This window comes from Dromiciops gliroides, chromosome 5 (assembly GCF_019393635.1).
Source record: "Dromiciops gliroides isolate mDroGli1 chromosome 5, mDroGli1.pri, whole genome shotgun sequence".
NCBI classification, from domain to species: Eukaryota; Metazoa; Chordata; class Mammalia; order Microbiotheria; family Microbiotheriidae; genus Dromiciops; species Dromiciops gliroides.
In genome coordinates this window covers 207,667,213-207,686,656 of record NC_057865.1, presented here as the reverse complement: position 1 = coordinate 207,686,656, position 19,444 = coordinate 207,667,213, and the positions used below count along the sequence as shown (strand labels likewise).

The following is a 19,444-nucleotide window of genomic DNA, read 5'->3' as shown; positions in this document are numbered from 1 at the left end:
ATGTCTTGGAAGATGATGTCCAAGCTCTTATTTTGATCATTGTTTTCAGGTAGTCCATCCAATAATTTTCAAATGATCTCTCCTGGATCTATTTTCCAGGTCAGCTGTTTTTCCAAGGAGGTATTTCATATTGCCCTCTATTTTTTTATTCATTTGGATTTTCTTTATTGTGTCCTGGTTTCTCATAAATTCACTATCTTCCATTTGTTCAATCCTAATTCTTAGGCAATTATTGTCTTCAGAGAGCTTTTGTATCTCCTTTTCCATTTGGCTTTGCAAGCTGTTGACGTTTTTCTCATGACTTTCCTGCATCACTCTCATTTCTCTTTCCATTTTTTCCTCTACCTCTCTTAATTTATCTTCAAAGTCCTTTTTGGGTGCCTCTATGGCCTGAGACCAATTCATATTTTACTTGGAAGCCTTTGACGTAGGAACCCTGACATTGCTATCCTCCCCTGAGTGTGCACTTCAATCCTACCTGTTGCCAAAGAAACTTTCTCTGGTTTGCAACTTTCTCTGTTGGCTCATCTTGCCAATCTTTTACTTGACTCCCAACTCCTTCCTAACATGGGGCCCCGCTTCCAGGATATACTGTCCCAAGCCTCAAGGGGTCCCAGGTGATAGAACTCAAGGAGGGGCAGGTTCTTTAATTGCCTGGCCTGTTCTCTGGTCCATAGATAACCCCAGGCCAACTTGCTAATTAACCAGCAGCAAAATTGTGTGCTGTGGTTGTTAGCTCTGATGAACCTGTGCCCTTCCCCAACCTGGGCCTCCACCATTCAAGATTTCTTCCTGGCTTCTGCTGGGTTAGGACAACTAAAATTCTTCCTCAGCTCCCACAGATACCCCTGAATCCTCCCCCAGACATTCAGCCCTCTCACCAGACCGTGAGCTTAGTTCCAGAAGATGCTGATGCTGCATCTGATTCAGAGGCTTTGGGGGTAAGTTTCTCTGGTGTAGCCTGCCTGGGGCTGGATCTGTGTCACACAACCAGTGGGGTAGGACTCCACTCCCAGCCCAGTACAGGAGGCCCCTCCTGCCGAACTTCTAAAATAATCTCAGCATGTCTTTTTGTGGGTTCTGCTGAAAAAAGGAATTGTCTTATCACTGTGTTTCATTTTTAGGAGTAATTGTGTCAGGAGCTCTGAGCATTTAATCAAATAGGTGTGGTTTTAATCTCTACTTTACTGAGTTAGTCTGATTTCTATTGTACCTTTGGTCTGACTCTGGAAGAGATCAGCTAAGGTTCTGTGGGGGTTTGGGGGGTCTCCCCAAAAACATTATTAATAATTATTTTCTCACAACAATTTTAAAGAACTGACAGGCTGAGAAAAGAAAGTATAGAAACAATAGAAAATTTTATGAAAATGAAAAAAGCAAGACAACATACTAAAATTTATGTTATGCAGTAAAAGTTCTCCTTAGGGGGGAAATGTATATCTTTTATAAATTTATAAATTTATTTTATAAATTCAGTTGGAAATCTATATAGTCCTGGAGTTATTTTCTTTTAGAGTTATGGGGGCAGCCAAGGTGGTGCAGTGGATAAAGCACCGGCCCAGTATTCAGGAGTACCTGAGTTCAAATCTGGCCTCAGACACTTGACACTTAATAACTGTGTGACCCTGGGCAAGTCAGTTAACCCCCATTGCCCCGCAAAAAAAAAAAAAAAAGGAAAAGAAAAAAGAAAAAAATAGAGTTCATTTATGGATTGTTCCATTATTTTTTTCTGATGTTGAGTGATTTCAACAATTTATTTCTTCCTTGCTTAATTTGAGTATTTTAATATTTTTGTTTGCATTCATCCATTTCCTCTAAATTATCATAATTGGACAAAATAATTTCTGGAAATTTCTTTTATTTCTTTAATTATTGTGAATTTTCATTTTATATGAACAACTTGATTTTCCTTTAAAAGTAATTAGAGGGATGGTACGGAAGAGTTCCAGGAAACTCATGATAGAAGAGGATCTCCAAATCCAAGAAAAAAAAAAAAGAACTGTGGAGTATAGATGCTGATTGAACCATACTATTTCTTTTGTTTTGGGTGCTGTTGTTTTTTTTTTTTCTATTTTGAGGTTTTGCATTACTGCCCTGATTTTTTCTCTTATAACAGGATTAATGCAGAAATAAGATTAATGTTATTATGTATATATATATATATGTGTGTGTGTGTGTGTGTATATATATATATATATATGTATATGTATATAGATATATAGATATAACCTATATCAGATTACCTGCTGTCTAGGGGAGGGGGGGAGGGAGGGGAGGGAGGGAGAAAAATCTGAAATTGTAAAGCTCATATAAACAAAAGTTGAGAACTATCTTTACATATAACGGAAAAAATAAAATACCTTATATGTAAAAAAAAAAATGTAATTAGAGGGGGCAGCTAGGTGGTGCAGTGGATAGAGCATCGGCCCTGGAGTCAGGAGGACCTGAGTTCAGATCCGGCCTCAGACACTTGACACTTACTGGCTGTGTGACCTTAGGCAAGTCACTTGACCCCAATTGCCTCACTAAAAAATAAATAAATAAATAGATTACCTAACTTTTTATTTATTTAAAGTTTGTAACTTTATTGATTGACCTTTTCTTTCATATTTCTTTCTTTGATTTTCACAATTTCTACTTAATTGTTCAGTTGGGGATTTTCATTTATTCTAGATGTTTTTAGTTGTTTTTTGGGGCATTTACTTGATTTTTTCCTTTCTTTTGTTAATGAAGCCATTTAAAGATAAACATTTTCTCCCAAACACTACTTTCACCTCCTCAAATAAGTTTTGGTATATTGTCTCACTATTTTCATTTTTTGGAAAAATTTTTCTATTGTTTCTATACTTTGTTCTTTGACCTATTCGTTTTTTAGAATTGTTATTTGAACTTCAATTAATTTCTTCTTTTCTTTCTTAAAAGAAAGTGAAAAATAGCAAGCTTCAGTCTATGTTAAACCAATATCAGTTCTTTCTTTGGATTTGGAGAGTATGCTTTATCATTGGTCCTTTGGGATTGTCTTGATTCATTGTATTGTTGAGTATAGTTAAATCATTCACAGTTCTTCATCAAACAATATTGCTGTCTCTGTGCACAATGTTCTTTTGGTTCTGCTCACTTCACTATACTTCCAGGCCTTTCTGAAATCATCCTGCATGTTATTTCTTTCTTTTTTTTTTTTTTTTTTTTGCTGGGCAATGAGGGTTAAGTGACTTGCCCAGGGTCATGCAGCTAGTAAGTGTCAAGTGTCTGAGGCCGGATTTGAACTCAGGTACTCCTGAATCCAGGGTCGGTGCTTTATCCACTGCGCCACCTAGTTGCCCCCATGTTATTTCTTAAAGCATAATAATATTCCATAACCATCATATACCACAGCTTGTTTAGCCATTCCCCAATGGATGGATAATCCTTTGATTTCAAATTCTTAACCACCACAAAAAGAGCTGCTATAAATATTTTTGTATAAATAGGTCTTTTTCTCTTTTGGGGGATTTCTTTGGAATATAAACCTAGCAATGATATTTCTGGATCAAAATGTATGCACAGTTCTGTAGTCCTTTGGGCACAGTTCCAAATTGTCTTAGCTTCTTTCTGCTTATCCTTTGGTTAGATTCATTTAGATACCCCACTCTTTTGGTTTTATTATTTATTTTGCCATCCAATTTCATTAATTTTTCTTTAAAGTATTTAGGTGCTACACTATTTCTTGCATAAATATTAAGTATTCATATTGATTTGTTACCTTTGGTGCATTTAGACATGCTACAATTTTGTTGCTTATCTCTTGATCATGTCTGTATTTACTATAGCTTTATCTGAAATCACGATTGCCATCCTTTTTATAAAGTTCAGCTGAAGTGTAATAATTTTGCTTCAGTTCCTCATTTAAATTTTATAGAAATCTTTATGTTTCAAGTGTGTCTCATGATCATCATATTATTGGATTCTGTTTTCTAAATCAGTTTGTTGTCTTCTGTTTTATGCATGAATTCATCCTATTAATATTAATGGTATTTTTGTTAATCGCATATTTCTGTCCATCCTGACTTATACTTTTTTCCCCTTTCTTTACTCTCACATCCTTTACAAATAAGCAGGTGATGCTTATTAGTGAATTTCCCAAACATATATGATCTATATATGAAATGGCCTATTTTTATTCTGTTGCAGCTCTTCTCTTTTCCTTTCTTCATTCCCAACTCCAGGTTTTTACTCCTATTCCTTTACTTTCTTTTACTTCCCTTTACTTTCTCTTCTGCACTATGGTAGTTTGTTTTGCTCATGACTCTTTCTTTACCTGTAATGCCCTCTTTTTTAAACTCCCCCTTCCACTCTCTTTTTTCTGCCCCATCCTATTTCCCTTTTGGGGTCAATTTACCATGATGTGTGTGAGTGTGTGTGTGTGTGTGTGCACGCACATGTGTGCAAGCATGTGTGTATGTGTAATTGTACTCAATCTTCCTTTGTCTGGTTCAGGTACAAGTGAGGTTCATAGGATGCCCTATCCCCCCATCTCTTCACCCAAGTTTAAATATTCTTCATCTTATTTATCTCTAATATGTTTCTAAGCCTTTCTTAAATCATCCTGCTTGTCATTTCTCTTTCCCTATAATCCCCTATCCATTCTGTTTTCTTCTTGTTGTAAGAACATCAAAACAAAACAATTCAGATTCTCTTTCATATTTACCTCTCTCTATGATCCCAAAGATATTCGAGTTCTGAGAATACCATTTTTTTTCATATTCCCACATTAACATGTAAACAACTCATCCCCACAAAGTTTCTTCCAGTTAAACAAATGTGTACACCGTTTTTCCCCTTGGCTCCTGCATTTCTATTTCTGAATGTTTACTCAATTTTGATCACTTCATCAGGAATATTTGGAAATCTGTTTCATTAAAGGTCTATTTCCCCCAAGTAGGATTATCTTTAGTTTTCCAGAATTTATTTTTGGGTGAAAGCCTTTATCATCATTTTTGTCCAGATAAAATATAATAACAATTGTCAAGTCTTATGTGATCTGATCTATGGCTCCTTAGTACTTAAATGCTTTCTTTCTGGCTTCATAAAGTATTTTTTCTTTGACCTGAATGCTCTGGATTTTGGCTATGATATTTCTTAGAGTGTTTCTTTCAAGAGATGACCAATGGGTTCTTTCTGTTTTATTTAGCTATGGTTCCAAGATATCTCGCAATTTTCACCTAAGATTTATTTTTTTGAAACATGGTATCCTTGGCTATTTTTTATCACGATTTTCAGATAATTTGATAATTCTTAGATTATGTTTTGTTTACTTGTTTTTCCAGGTAATTTGCTTTTGATATTGTATTTCTTTGTATTGTATTCTGTTTTCTTCTGTCCTTAAATGTTTTGATTAAAAATATTTCTTTTTGCCTCTGAGTCATTTTCCCAATGGCCCATTTTAATTTTCAGGATATTCAGTGCTTGGGCAAAGGTTTGTATTATTTTTTCCAACGTTTCAATTTTCCTTGCCTTTCCTTACTCCCTACCCATTTCATTTTGTACCTCTTATTTCTTTTCTTTCAGGTACTCTTATAATCCTTATAGCCAGAACACTTTTCTCTGAGTTTCTACTTGGACTTGTGGTGTAGCTATTTGGGATTTGCCCTTTGTACTTTTTTTCATTCCAAGATATTTTTTCATTATATTATTTTCTTTGACTTGCACATATCAGCAATCTCAGCATCTGGCTTGTGGTGGTGGTGGTTGGTTCTGCTCTTTATTCCAACTTTGCTTTTATGTACCTGTTTGTTATGGACCGAGTTGGTCCAGAGTATGGTGGCTAAGACTATGCTTCATCGCAAAGAATTATTTAGTTTTGTCTTCTGTTGTGGTTCAAGTCCAAACTATCTGGATGCTGGTTATGACAGGCCTTCTTGGGTGCAGCTCTGGAACTTTTCTTCTGATGTGGGCAAAAGTCTTGGTAGCCCTGCTACTGAGGCCTTTTTATTCTACTGCTTCAGAGACTCCTTGCCCCCCAGTCTCCACCCCAAGTCTAAGTTCTTCCTAGGGCCTTCCTCTTGAAAGTTCTTTTCAGTTTCTGTGGGGCTTAATTGTCTGTTTTAAGGTTTCCACCAGATTTTGTCTATCATTTATGTTGCTACAGATTAGGTAGAGGTGTCTATAGTTGATTCCCTTTCTTTTTATACAACTCCATTTAAAAATTTTACTGATGTTATGTTTGAAAATTAAGGTAAACTGATAGTGGTCTGAGCATGATCAATTTATTAGTTAGGCTAGCAGTAACCAATAAATTGGGTCAGTGACCTCTCTCAATGACCAAAAAACTACAAAGTAGGACTTACTAGCCTTCATATAGTTTTGGGAAGTACAAGAAAACAAAGAACAGAGTTGAACAGATAGGGAAAACAATGCAGGTCTGGTAGCTTCATGGGAGTGAGGACAGCATGATTGGTTACAAGTAGAGTAGGCTAGTATTCATATGGGAGTTAGCAATCACCCCTTTTTGTCTTAGAGGAATGCTTGATTGATTTATGGGACCCATCTGCCTGCTGAGGCTATTGATGGTGCACCAGGAATAGCAGACTCTCTGGCTCCTAAGAGGAAACTCCTGTGTCTAAGAAATGTTCATTGTTTGAGTCCACCTACAATGTTAGAGATAGTGGACCAGACTCCCTGGTGTCTCCCTGCATCCTTCAAGGATAACAGATTTCCTTGAGGTAAGAGTACAACAGTGATTAGTGGGAGAACTGGATGTCTAAAATTATAGGCAAAGAGCCAAAGAAATGTGGCTTGAGCAACCATATAAAATGGGACAGTAATATAGAATAGAATCAATTACAGAATAAAATAAAGTATAAAATGATACAGAATCAATTTAATTTTTTCACTGGGTTATTTGTGGGGGAATCTGGGTTCTTCTTGTTCCTTACAGATTGCTATCTCCCCTCAGTCCCCTGTTTTAATATTTCTTAAAGAAGGAACCAGAAGTGCAGGGATAGAGGAGTTAGTATGTTTCAAAAAAAAAAAAAAGGCAACAATGAAGAAAACACAACCTATATTTCCATGGTCTTTAGTTTCTTTTCAAAGCTTCACAAACTTGGTAATACTGTTTAACTTCTTTTTGGCATTGCTATTCATGCCTATGTTATTCATCAGGAATAAGTGACCTACTTAGGGTCATACAAGCTGAATCTGAATTTAGATTTCCTGACTCAAGGATTGACACTTTATCCACTATGCCACCTAGCTACTTATAAAAATAAATCCACCCACTACCACCTAGCTACTCATAAAAATAAAATATAATGAATATAGTGAAAAATTTAAAAATAGTGAAATTGACTTCTAATTATAATGACCAAGTTTATCCCTTCAGAAAAAAAAAGAAAATAATTACTCCCTTCTTTACACTTGTAGACCCTAAAATGCAGTCAAAACTACTTTGCTAGTGACAGAGGGGGAAAAAAGGAGACAATTCATATGGTTTAAAAAACACACCTAATAATTCGGATAAAATGGCTACTTCCCCCACCTCCACATTCACCATGGCAACAGAGCATGCATTCCTTCAGGGAATTGTAAACTAATACAAATGGTTTTCCTGTTTCCTAAAGTATCAGACTAGTATACAGGTGAGGTGTATTCCAACCACATTTTTCTTCAATACCTTTTATTTGCTAGCATAGTTAATTTCCAATATTGTATAGCTTGCAAATTCTAATCTGGCACCTTGCTTTATGCACAGTTTGTTTTGATGAAGGCCTTGAAGTGGTTTTGAATTTCTTGCAAAAATTTAAGTATGTGGATTTTAGCTCAGAGAAGTTTTTCATTAACTTTCTAGATTAAGACTATGTTTGGCTTGCAAGGCAATTAAGATATCCATTTATTGATGTTATTTTTATTATTTCAGATAGGTTAGAACAAATCAATATTGAAAAATTCTAAAACTGTTCAGATATTTTATGTAATTACCAAATAAAATTCTAGAAGTAGTAATATGGCAACTTACAGCCATGGAAGCAATAGTGTAGGAATGGAAACAATGGATTTTTACCCCTCTGTCAGTCTATAATGATATAATTTTTGGAAAACTCCTAAAATCACAAGACTATTTTCATCTTTCATAATAATAGGTTACATAGTTTTATTGAGTTCCTAATTTAGAAATTAGGAGGAATGCAATCTGACATTGACTGACACTATCAGTCTTTTACCTGCATATAAGCAATGAACAATTCTGTAAGCATTATAAAAAGAAATTATTTTGCATTGTCACCACTGTGACTGTATTTCCACATGGATTTAATAAAGTTAGTTACTATATTGTCAGTAAATTTTCATATGTTTAGACTTGTTAAAGTAAAACATTTATATGTGAATGGTAAATTTTGGGGAGGCATTTTCTGTTGTCTGCTTTTAATTATGCACATGGTAAATTTGATTAATAATTTTGTGTGTTGCATGGATTTTGCAGGGCCAAAATTCACATACCTTTCTCCTCTCTTTATATACCCCTAAATTATTATTTTAAAAGATTTTAAATGTGGAAAATCAGTTCTAGTATCATATTGCACACACAAATATTAACAAAAGCTTAGAACAGATTGTGCATTTATACAAACATATGTAGTCATCTAATTTTAATATTTTTAACAAAAGATAATATAAGGTGAATGTCATGTTTATTTTTCATCACTTCCTTTGTAGGTATTGCTTCCATGACAGTACCAGTGTATATTGCAGAGGTTTCTCCACCCAATTTAAGAGGCAGATTAGTTACAGTTAACACATTATTCATCACAGGAGGGCAGTTCTTTGCAAGTGTTGTTGATGGTGCCTTCAGTTATCTTCCAAAAGATGGATGGAGGTATGTACACTATTCTTTTATTTAAATTATCAAATATTCAAATATGTATATTATCAAGTTTTTAGTACATCTAGAAGAAGCTTCAGTGGTTTAAAAAGTATATAAGCAGCTTACGGTTGCTTATGATTAGTCACTTCCTAATTTATGTGATGATACCTGACTGCAGGGTTTGTGTACTCTTCAACAAAAAATATAGTCTGAAAGTGGACAAGTGCTAATATTTGATTTAATAATAAAAAGATTATCAATGGGATGGTATTTTAATAGCATTTCAATAACAGCTAACTGTATGCAGCCTTTTAGAAAATTATTTTTATAAAATAAGTGTGGTAATACTTATTCTTGAATAATATTGACATGCTTTTGATGAATTATAAATAAGTAATTTTGGATTTAGTCAGGTAAATATTAACCCAAGGAACTTTGGATTTCAAATAAATATGTAATACTACAAAGAAAAATGTAGAGTACATTTATACTTAATTTGTCCATCTTTTGGCTCATCCAAAGTTAGATTGGACAAAAAGAAATAATGCGAAGCTTTGTATTCAAGTGAGTTTTTAGTAATCATATATAGGCAATACGAATTAATTAAAATTAAAAGATATGGAACTATGGTTGGCTGTATATGCCCAAGACTTTGTGACTTTACTCATGACAGCTATGCTTTTGCATTCCTCTGCCTAGGTTCAATGTCTATCAGTTAATCAATAAGCATATATTAAGCACCTACTATTTGCTAGGCCCTTGGGATACAAACAAACAAACAAAAGGAAGTGAGTCCCTACTCTCAACAAGTTTATATATTTTTTATTAACAAGTTTATATTTTAATGGGAAACAGTACACACACACAAACACACCTACATAGGTATACGTCTGCATATACATGGAAAGATGATGAAAGCTAACATCAAGGTGGGGAAGAGGTAGCACTAATACCTGAGGTGACCCATATCATAAGGGTTTATGTGTGAATTCTAAAGTAAACAGGGATTCCAAGTGGCACATGAGAGGTGAGAGCATTCTCAGCACTCAGTTCAGTAAGTTAAAAAATCAGAGGCAGGAGTTGAGTGTCATATATGAAGAGCCTCAAGAAAGCCAGCATAAGGATAGGCAGAGCTAATATAGTAAAAATGACAATACTGCCTAAATTAATTTACTTATTCAGTGCCATACCAATCAGACTACCTAAAAATTATTTTATACAGCTAGAAAAAATAATAACAAAATTCATCTGGAAAAACAAAAAATCAAGAATGTCCAGGGAAATGATGAAAAAAAATTCACAGGCAGGTGGGAGAGCGGTACCAAACCTGGAGCTTTACTATAAAGCGGCAGGCATCAAAACCATCTGGTACTGGCTAAAAAATAGAGGGGTGGATCAATGGAATAGGCTAGGCTCAGGAAATGCAGTAGTAAATGACACTAGTAATGTAGTGTTTGATAAACCCAAAGACTCCAGCTTCTGGAATAGGAACTCAGTATTTGACAAAAACTGCTGGGAAAACTGGAAGATAGTATGGCAGAAATTAGGCATAGACCAACATCTTACACCTTATACTAAAATAAGGTCAAAATGGATACACGATTTAGACATAAGAGGTGATACCATAGGTAGATTAGGAGAGAAAGGGATAGTCTACCTATCAGATCTTTGGAAAGGAAAACAGTCTTTGACCAAACAAGAGATAGAGTATATTATAAAATGCAAAATGGATGATTTTGATTATATTAAATTAAAAATTTTTTGTACAAACAGAAGCAATGCATCCAAAATTATAAGGGAGGCAGAAAGCTGGGAAACAATTTTTGAGGCCAGTACTTCTGATAAAGGCCTCATCTCTAAAATATATAGGGAACTAAATCAAATTTATAAGAACCCAAGTCATTCCCCAATTGAGAAATGGTCAAAGGATATGAACAGGCAGTTTTCTGATGAAGAAACCAAAGCTATCTATTCCCATATGAAAAAATGCTCTAAATCTCTAATGATTAGAGAGATGCAAATTAAAACAACTCTGAGGTGCCACCTGACACCTATCAGAATGGCTAAAATGACAAAAAAAGAAGATAATAAATGTTGGAGAAGCTGTGGGAAAATTGGAACACTAATTCATTGTTGGTGGAGCTGTGAACTGATCCAACCATTCTGGAGAGCAATTTGGAATTATGCCCAAAGGGCGATAAAGCTGTGCATACCCTTTGACCCAGCAATACCACTTTTGGGTCTTTTTCCCAAAGAAATCATGGAAGGGGGAAAGGGACCCACATGTACAAAAATATTTATAGCTGCTCTTTACGTGGTGGCAAGGAATTGGAAGTTGAGGGGGTGCCCATCAATTGGGGAATGGCTGGACAAGTTGTGGTATATGAATACAATGGAATACTATTGTGCTGTAAGAAATGATGAGCAGGAGGAGTTCAGAGAAACCTGGAGGGTCTTACGTGAGCTGATGATGAGTGAGATGAGCAGAACCAGAAGAACATTGTACACAGTATCATCAACATTGAGTGTTGACCTACTGTGATGGACTATATTCTTCTCACCAATGCAATGGTACAGAAGAGTTCCAGGGAACTCATGATAGAAGAGGATCTCCAAATCCAAGGAAAAAAAAAAGAACTGTGGAGTATAGATGCTGATTGAACCATACTATTTCTTTTGTTTTGGGTGCTGTTGGTTTTTTTTTTCTATTTTGAGGTTTTGCATTACTGCTCTGATTTTTTCTCTTATAACAGGATTAATGCAGAAATAGGATTAATGTTATTATGGGTATATATATATGTGTGTGTATATATATATATATCTATATGTATATGTATATAGATATATAGATATAACCTATATCAGATTACGTGCTGTCTAGGGGAGGGGGGAGGGAGGGGAGGGAGGGAGAAAAATCTGACATTGTAAAGCTTGTATAAACAAAAGTTGAGAACTATCTTAAAAAAATACCTTATATGTAAAAATTAATTAATTAATTAATTAATTAAATTTTTAAAAAAGTCAGCATAAGCAAAGAAAAATAATATAACATAGGACTGGAAAGGGAGAATGGTGTCATACCGTGAAGCTCTTTAACTGCCAGAGGAATTTATATTTGGCCTTAAGCAACTAGGGAGCCATTGGAATATATTGAATAAGAGATGACATGGTCAAACATGTACTTTAGGAAAAATCATTTTGGCATCTGTGTAAGTGGGATGGAATAGAGTCAAGAGAGACTTGAGGCAAGAAGATCAATTTGGAGGCTATTGTTATAGTTTAGGCAGGGGATGATGAGAGTCTATATGTGGTACCTAAGAGATTGGTGAGATAATAAGGGAAAGGGACATATGCAAGGAACTCCTTTAAAAAACAGAATGGACTAAATGGAAAAAGAGGTACAAAAGTTATATATCAATTGAAATATTGAAATATGAATTGGTCTCAGGCCCAAAAACTCTGCCTGGAAGAGCTCAAAAAGAATTTTAAAAACCAAATAAAAGAGGTAGAAGAAAAATTGGAAAAAGAAATGAGACTTATACAAGAAATTAATGAAAAAAGATTGACAGCTCGATAAAGGAAACATTATAATGGAAATATACATATGTATATATTTCACTGAATTTACTGAAGGGAACAACTCTCTAAAAAGTCAAGTGGGCAAAATGGAAAGGAAGTACAACATCTAACTGAAGTAAATAATTCCTTAAAAATTAAAATTGGGCAAGTGGAAACTAATGACTTTGAGACATCAAGAAAACAATATCAAATGAAACAAAATCAAGAGAATGTAAAATACTTCATTGGAAAAATATTGACCTGGAAAATAAATTGAGGAGAGATAAGTTAAGAATTACTGGAATACCTGAAAGCTACAATCAAAAAAAGAGCTTAGATTTCATCTTTCAAGAAATCATCAAGGAAAACTGCCCCAATATTCTAGAGCAAGAGGCTAAAATAGAAATTAAAAGAATCCACCAATCACCTCCTGAAAGAGATCAGTCAAGATTTGGCGATTTCTACAATAATGGATTAGAGGGCTTGGAATATGATATTCCAGAGGTTAAAAAAGCTAGGATTACAAGCAATAATCACCTACCCAGAAAAACTGAGTCATCCTTCAGGGGGAAAAATGGGCACAAATAAAGTCAGTTCTAAACAATTGCTTATGGATAGGCCAAGCCAATATAATAAAAATGATAATTTTGCATAAATAAATTTACTTTTTCAGTGCCGGTAGTAATCAAACTACCAAAAATTATTTAATAGAACTAGAAAAATAATAGCAAAGTTCATCTCAAAGAACAAAAGGTCAAGAATATGAAGTGAATTAACAGGAAAAAAATACAAAGGTAGGTGGCCTAGCAGTGCCAAATATCACATGATGTTATAAAGCAGTAATCATCACAACTATCTGGTACTGGGTAAGAAATAGAATGGTGTATCAATGGAATAGATTAGGTACACTAGACAATAATAAGCTAGTGTTTGATAAACCCAAAGACCGCAGCCTTTGGGATAAGAATTCACTTTGACAAAAAATGCTGGGAAAACTGGAATACAATGAGGCATAAATTAGGTATAGACCAACATCTCATACCATATACCAAGATAAGGTTAAAATGAATATACAATTTAGACATAAAGAGTGATACCATAAGCAAATTAAAACAGCATGGAATAGTCAACCTGTCAGATCTATGGAGAAGAGAAGAATACATGACCAAAAAAGTGATAGAGAGAGAGCATCACAAGATATAAAATAGATAATTTTGGTTCTATTAAATTATAAAAGGAATTTTACAACCAAATTTAAAGTTTCAAATGCAACTAAAATAGAAGGAAAGCAAAAAGCTGGGAAGCAATTTTTATATATTGTCTCTGATAAAGGCCTCATTTTTCAAATATATAGAGAATTGAGTCAAATTTATAAGAATACAAGCCATTTCCCAATTGATAAATGGTTAAAGGATATGAACAGGCTGTTTTCAGACAAAGAAATCAAAGCTATCTACAGGTATATGAAAAACAGCTCCAAATAATGTTTTATTAAAATATTCAAAATATGACATTTAAAATCTAATGTATGGTCGCCCTTTTTTTGCCCCCAGTGTTCGGGGGGGGGGGGAAACTAGCTAGGGTTTACTTATAAGTTAGAAATGTCAGCACCAGTTTTTGGCATTAAGCATTTATTAAAGAGTAAAGAGAGAATGTGTGGAGTGCAGAAAGTTAAGAAAGAAACCTGTCTACCCTAGAGTTGAGACTGGCCTCCTTCGTCTCCTTCTCTTTCTGCCACCAACATGAGGTTCTGGGAATGCAAGAGTGAGAGAGAGAAAGAGAGAGAGAGAGAGAGAGAGAAAGCCTGCTGCACTTCTTACTTCCTGCCTCCCTGTGGGACAGGAAGAGGAACGGTCTCCACACAAAGCTCCAAGGGAATTGGCTGATAGCATTCAAGTCCATTGATTTGACATGACTTAAAGGCGGTTCATGAATTGTGATGTGACTTCCAGACACTGATTTGACCTCAGAAAGGTCATTTCATGCTTTTGCGGCAGGTGGCCCTGGTAATAATAGTCTCACACTCCCCCCTGTGCTTCATGAAGAAACATGGTTTCCTTACATGAAGCAATAACATTACAGATACTTATGTAATAAGTAATAAGTAAAGGGAATGAAAAGAGAGAAAAGAAATTGAGCGACACATTGACAGAAGCTAAAGGGGGCACTCCCCTTTAGCAAGTGGACATTACAAACAAAGAAAAACTAAAGGGGGCACTCCCCTTTAGCAAGTGGACATTATCAATAGTGTATGCAATGGGGAAAAGAAAAACAGGAAAATGTCCATTTAAGTCTTTGAAAGTATTATCTCAGATGGTTCCTGGGATGTCATCTGTGTATAGCTCTAGATTCTGGGCACATGGTCTTGGGTATGGTTGTAGAGTTTAAGTCCTTCAGATGTAGATGCTGATGATCAGCTAGAAAATCCCCTCAGCTGGAAAGTTTCTTACAAAATTTATCTTAAAACAATTTTAAATAGCTTTGCCAATAACCAAATCAAACAATGAGAGTTCTCAAAAACATACGTCTAAGGAAATTTAGAATCTTTTAGAGATTTTATAATTATTGTCCAGTTGTTACACATGAAACATATGATAAAAACAAAAATTGAAACAGTCTCTAAAACTTAATATTACTACACTCCCCCTGTGTAGAATAAATTGAGAAGACAATTGTGATATTAATTTAGAAAATAATTTTTATCTTTGTTTCATCATTTTTTGTATCATCTGACTAATTATCCTTATGCCATTACGAGAAATTAAAGAATTTAATATAACTGGTAAAAGATGTCAAGGCCAAATCCAACATTGTATTTATCATGACACCTGAGATAATTATGGGGTTAACATTAAAGAACAGAGGGGAAACTAAGTGAAGCTTAATCAGATGCATAGGATTGAGATGTCCATGACATCAGGCATATAGGAGGGGGAATCGAAGTCAGGCTTAGAATCAACCTAGACGTCCAGTGCTATGTGGGGGGAAAATTAAACCAAGAGAATGCAACTTCAGCTCTGGACAATGGCTGTTCTCTCAGACTTTCCCAAGGCAGTGCACTGCCTGGACTTTGTGTCTCCCCTTCTGTGACAGTTCAGTGCCTGCTCTTGTATGTATCCCTCTCATGGATGGCTGGCATTATGGCTGCTGAGTATCTGATAACTCAGAATAAAGGCAATTAATGTCTCATATGGTAAGTTCCCATAATCCAAGTCTCATATGGATTTAACAACTGAGGATAATGATGACAGCAAAAAAGTGTAATTTTGCTTTGACTCAGAATATAATATACACTGTGCAATAATTCCAAATAATATCTTTTTTTAGCTTGGTAAAAATAATACTTGTAGAATTAATTTACATATGTCATGGCAATCAATTTACCAAGGAAATACTTTATATAATTTGATCAAATAATCAGTTGGAAAAACAAACAATTTAGAATATGGGAGAATAATACTCCCAGACTTAATATTGTATTATGAAATCAAGACCATCTTGCATTGGTTCAAAAATAGAGAGACAGATGAATAGAACAAAATACATATGGAAGAATAAAAGACAATAAAATTCAAACTGGCTTAAAGCATAATCTTAAAATAATGAAAATCTCTATGAAAATAAACTCATACTATTAATTTCAAAATGTAGATGCAATAGCATAAAAAAAACCCTATGTAACATTTGCACTGACATTATTATTCATTATTATGTAGCAATTGGAATGATGCCACATGCTGGAAAGTTACTGTAGGAAAGCTCCCCCATGAGGAGAAGGTGTCTGAGGGCAAGCCATGCAGCTTTCTTTGGTGTCAGGAAGTGACATTTGCTCATGGGTGCTATCAATCAAGGCTACCAGACAATTAGCTTGGAGATGTGTGTGCAAGTGGATGGCATGTTGCCAGTTTCACAGTAGGCTTGTGGGATGAAGGAGGTGTGGCTCACACTCTTTCGTGAGGACTCTCACGAAGAGTGGAGCTAAAATGTGTTCTCCCTTTGATAGATAGATGAATCTAGGCTTTTCTCTCTCTCTCTCTCTCTCTCTCTCTCTCTCTCTCTCTCTCTCTCTCTCTCTCCACCAAATTCTTAAAAGTCTAACTCTTGCTAAAGCTTATAATTTATTGGCGACCACTCATTAGATATATTAGACAGTATAGTTAGAATTTTAGCCCTTACAATTACATAATTTCCATGAATTCATTATTCATGGTACTGATTATATGTGGGAGCAAATAATCAGAGTCCTTCTCTCTGATTTTGATGGCAGTTAGAGTTGGCAGCAATACCTGGAAAGGACCTGCCCAAGCTAGCAGAGTCCCCCTAGTCTGCTGAAAATTTTTGATATATACAGTCTCCTGGTCTCAAATCATGTAAGGAGAAGTCCAAGGGGCCAACTTGTATGTACTGCTGCTCCTGCCTCATGGAGTTCACATAATCTGGCTTCTAATTCCTGTATATAGGAAGTAACAGAGGTATCTCCCCCCCCCCCAACCAATGATGTATATACTGGGGAAAAAGGTATTGCTTGGATAGGAGGATGGCCAAAAAGCATCTCAAAAGGTCTTGGCCTGCTGCACAGACAGAACAGTGCCAAGAGTAGAACATCAGGCCAATACAAATGAGTTTCTGTGCACAATTTGCCAATCATGCTCTTAAACTCTTTATTCATACATTCCACCTGGCCTGAGCTTTGTGGGTGGTAGGGTGTATGGAACTTTGGAGTTACTCCTAGGAAAGAGTAAATTTGGGATAGAACAGAGTCAGTAAAATGTTTGCCTTTGTCATCATCAATGTGGGCTGGTGGGCCAAAGCAAGGAACTATTTCTTTGAGAAGAATGTTGGCAGCAAATGTAGACGCGGCTCGGGGACATGGAAAAGCTTCTACCCACTGAGTGAGTTGATCAACTATAATAAGACAAAAGTTATAACATCCTGCCTTAGGCATTGTGATATAATCAATTTGTAGATGCTCAAAAGGTGTATATGCTATAGGATGTCCTCCATAAGCTTTAGCCCGGAAGGCATGTTGATTATAAGTCTGACAGACAGGACAAGAGGCACACACCATAGAGGCCACATTAGTAATTCCAGGGGCAATCCAAGCTCTTTTTACTAAGCTTACAATTCCTTGTGTTCCAAAATGGCCTTTTCTTTGAATAGATAGGCATACTTAGTGGTAGAAACTCCGGAGGAGAAGCGGCTATCCCTCTAAAGTCACCCAGACCCCATTGATCTCTTTAGCCTTGAATTTATTTTTCTACTTCTCTACTTCAGAATTATCATAAGTCAGAGAAATGGAAACATTATCAGAAGATGAGAGGTTAAATACATGTTCAGGAGCTTCCAAAGCAGCAAGCTTAGCAGCAAGCAACAGCAGCTCATTCATTCCATTCCATTTTGAGATAGGGTCGCTTTTTTCCCCATATGAGCAGGACAATGAACAATAATAGATAAGGCAGATAGGAGATCTTCATAAATTCTCCGTTAGCAATGACTTTGCCAGCAGAGGTTTAAAATCCTCTCTGCAGCCACAGCATCCTACAACATGGCAACTAAATCCGTATCTGGAATCAGTGTAAACAGCAGCACTTTTTACTCTGGCTAGAGAACAGGCTTGTGTGAGAGCCACAAGTTCAGCAGCCTGTGCACTAAGATAGGAAGGCAGAGAACCTGCCCAGATAGTATTATGATCAGAAACTACAGCAGAACCTGTATGGTGTATTCCCTCACATATAAATGAGGATCCATCAGTATAAAAAATTAAATCCGGGTTCTCTAAGGGTGTGGCAAAAAGATCATCATGAGGTTTCTCAGCTATGTCAACTAGGGAGGTGCAGTCATGCAAAGGCTCTCTTGAGAATGACAGGTCAGGAAGTAGTGTTGCTGGGTTAAAGACTGTACAACACTTTAAAGTGATTCTCTCATTTCCTAGCAGGGTTACTTCATATCTGGTGAGCCTTTGATCTGAAAAAACTTGTGTCCTGTGATGCAGTAAGAGAGCCTCAACTTCATGAGGGCACTATCCAATTAGAGAGTTACCTAAGACCAGATCAGAAGCTTTTTCTACAAAAAGTGCAGTGGCTACCATGGCCCGAAGGCAAGGTGTTGTTCCAGCAGCTACAGAGTCAAGTTGAGTAGAATAATAAGCTATTGGGTGCTGGACAGGTCCTAATTTTTGAGTCAGGACTCCAGAAGCTACTCCTCTCTGGTAATGTACAAAAAGAATAAAAGAATTACTGTAGTCTGGGAGTCCTAGTGCAGGTGCTGGTAACAAGGCCCATTTTAATTCTGTTATAGCTGAAAAATGCTGGGAAATCTGGCTGTAAATGTTCTGGGACAGAATTTTTGGTTAGAGTTGTAGGAGGCTTAGTAATTTCACCAAAAGAGGGTGTCCATTGTCTGCAATACCTAGCTGCTCCCAGAATAGCCCTTAGCTGCTTCTTAGTAGAGGGGCAGAGAGTTGTTGAATAGTCTGGACATGCTTAGGAGAGATGGCTCGAGTGCCAGTAGCCAAAACAAAACCCAAGTATTCCACCTAAGGTAAACACCATTGTACCTTCAACTTAGAGACCTTATAGCCTCTTTTGTGCAACTCTAGTAACAAATGGTGACTGTCTTCCTGGCAAATCTCAGCATTAGGTATAACCAGGAGTAAGTCATCTACATATTGGACTAAAGTGGAAACTTTAAAGGTAAAGGAGACTAAATCTTGTTGTGAAATTTGAGAGAATAGTGTGGGACTGTCAATAAACCCCTGGGGGAGTCTGGTCCAAGTCTACTATGTATTTTTCCAGGTGAAGGCAAACAGGTATTGGGAATCATGATGTACTGGTATTGAAAAGAAGGCAGAACAGAGATCTACCACTGAAACATGTTGCTTCACATGGGATTGAGGAAATTATAGTAGCAATATTGGGCACTATTGGATGTCTAGGTATAACATAGGAGTTAATTGATTGCAGATCTTGTACAAAACAGGAAACAGGTTTGCCATTTCGCTCAGGATTGGGCTTCTCAGTGGGCAAAATAGGAGTATTACATGGGGAA

At 36.0% G+C, this 19,444-nt stretch overlaps 1 protein-coding gene across 1 annotated transcript in view; it reads left to right on the top strand.

Moving 5' to 3' along the window:
• SLC2A13 (solute carrier family 2 member 13) overlaps positions 1–19,444 on the top strand; it is a 141,711-nt gene that overhangs the window by 19,258 nt on the left and 103,009 nt on the right. Inside the window, 1 exon segment of the mRNA XM_043968651.1 lies at positions 8,692–8,851. Coding sequence (XP_043824586.1) covers positions 8,692–8,851 — 160 coding nt within the window.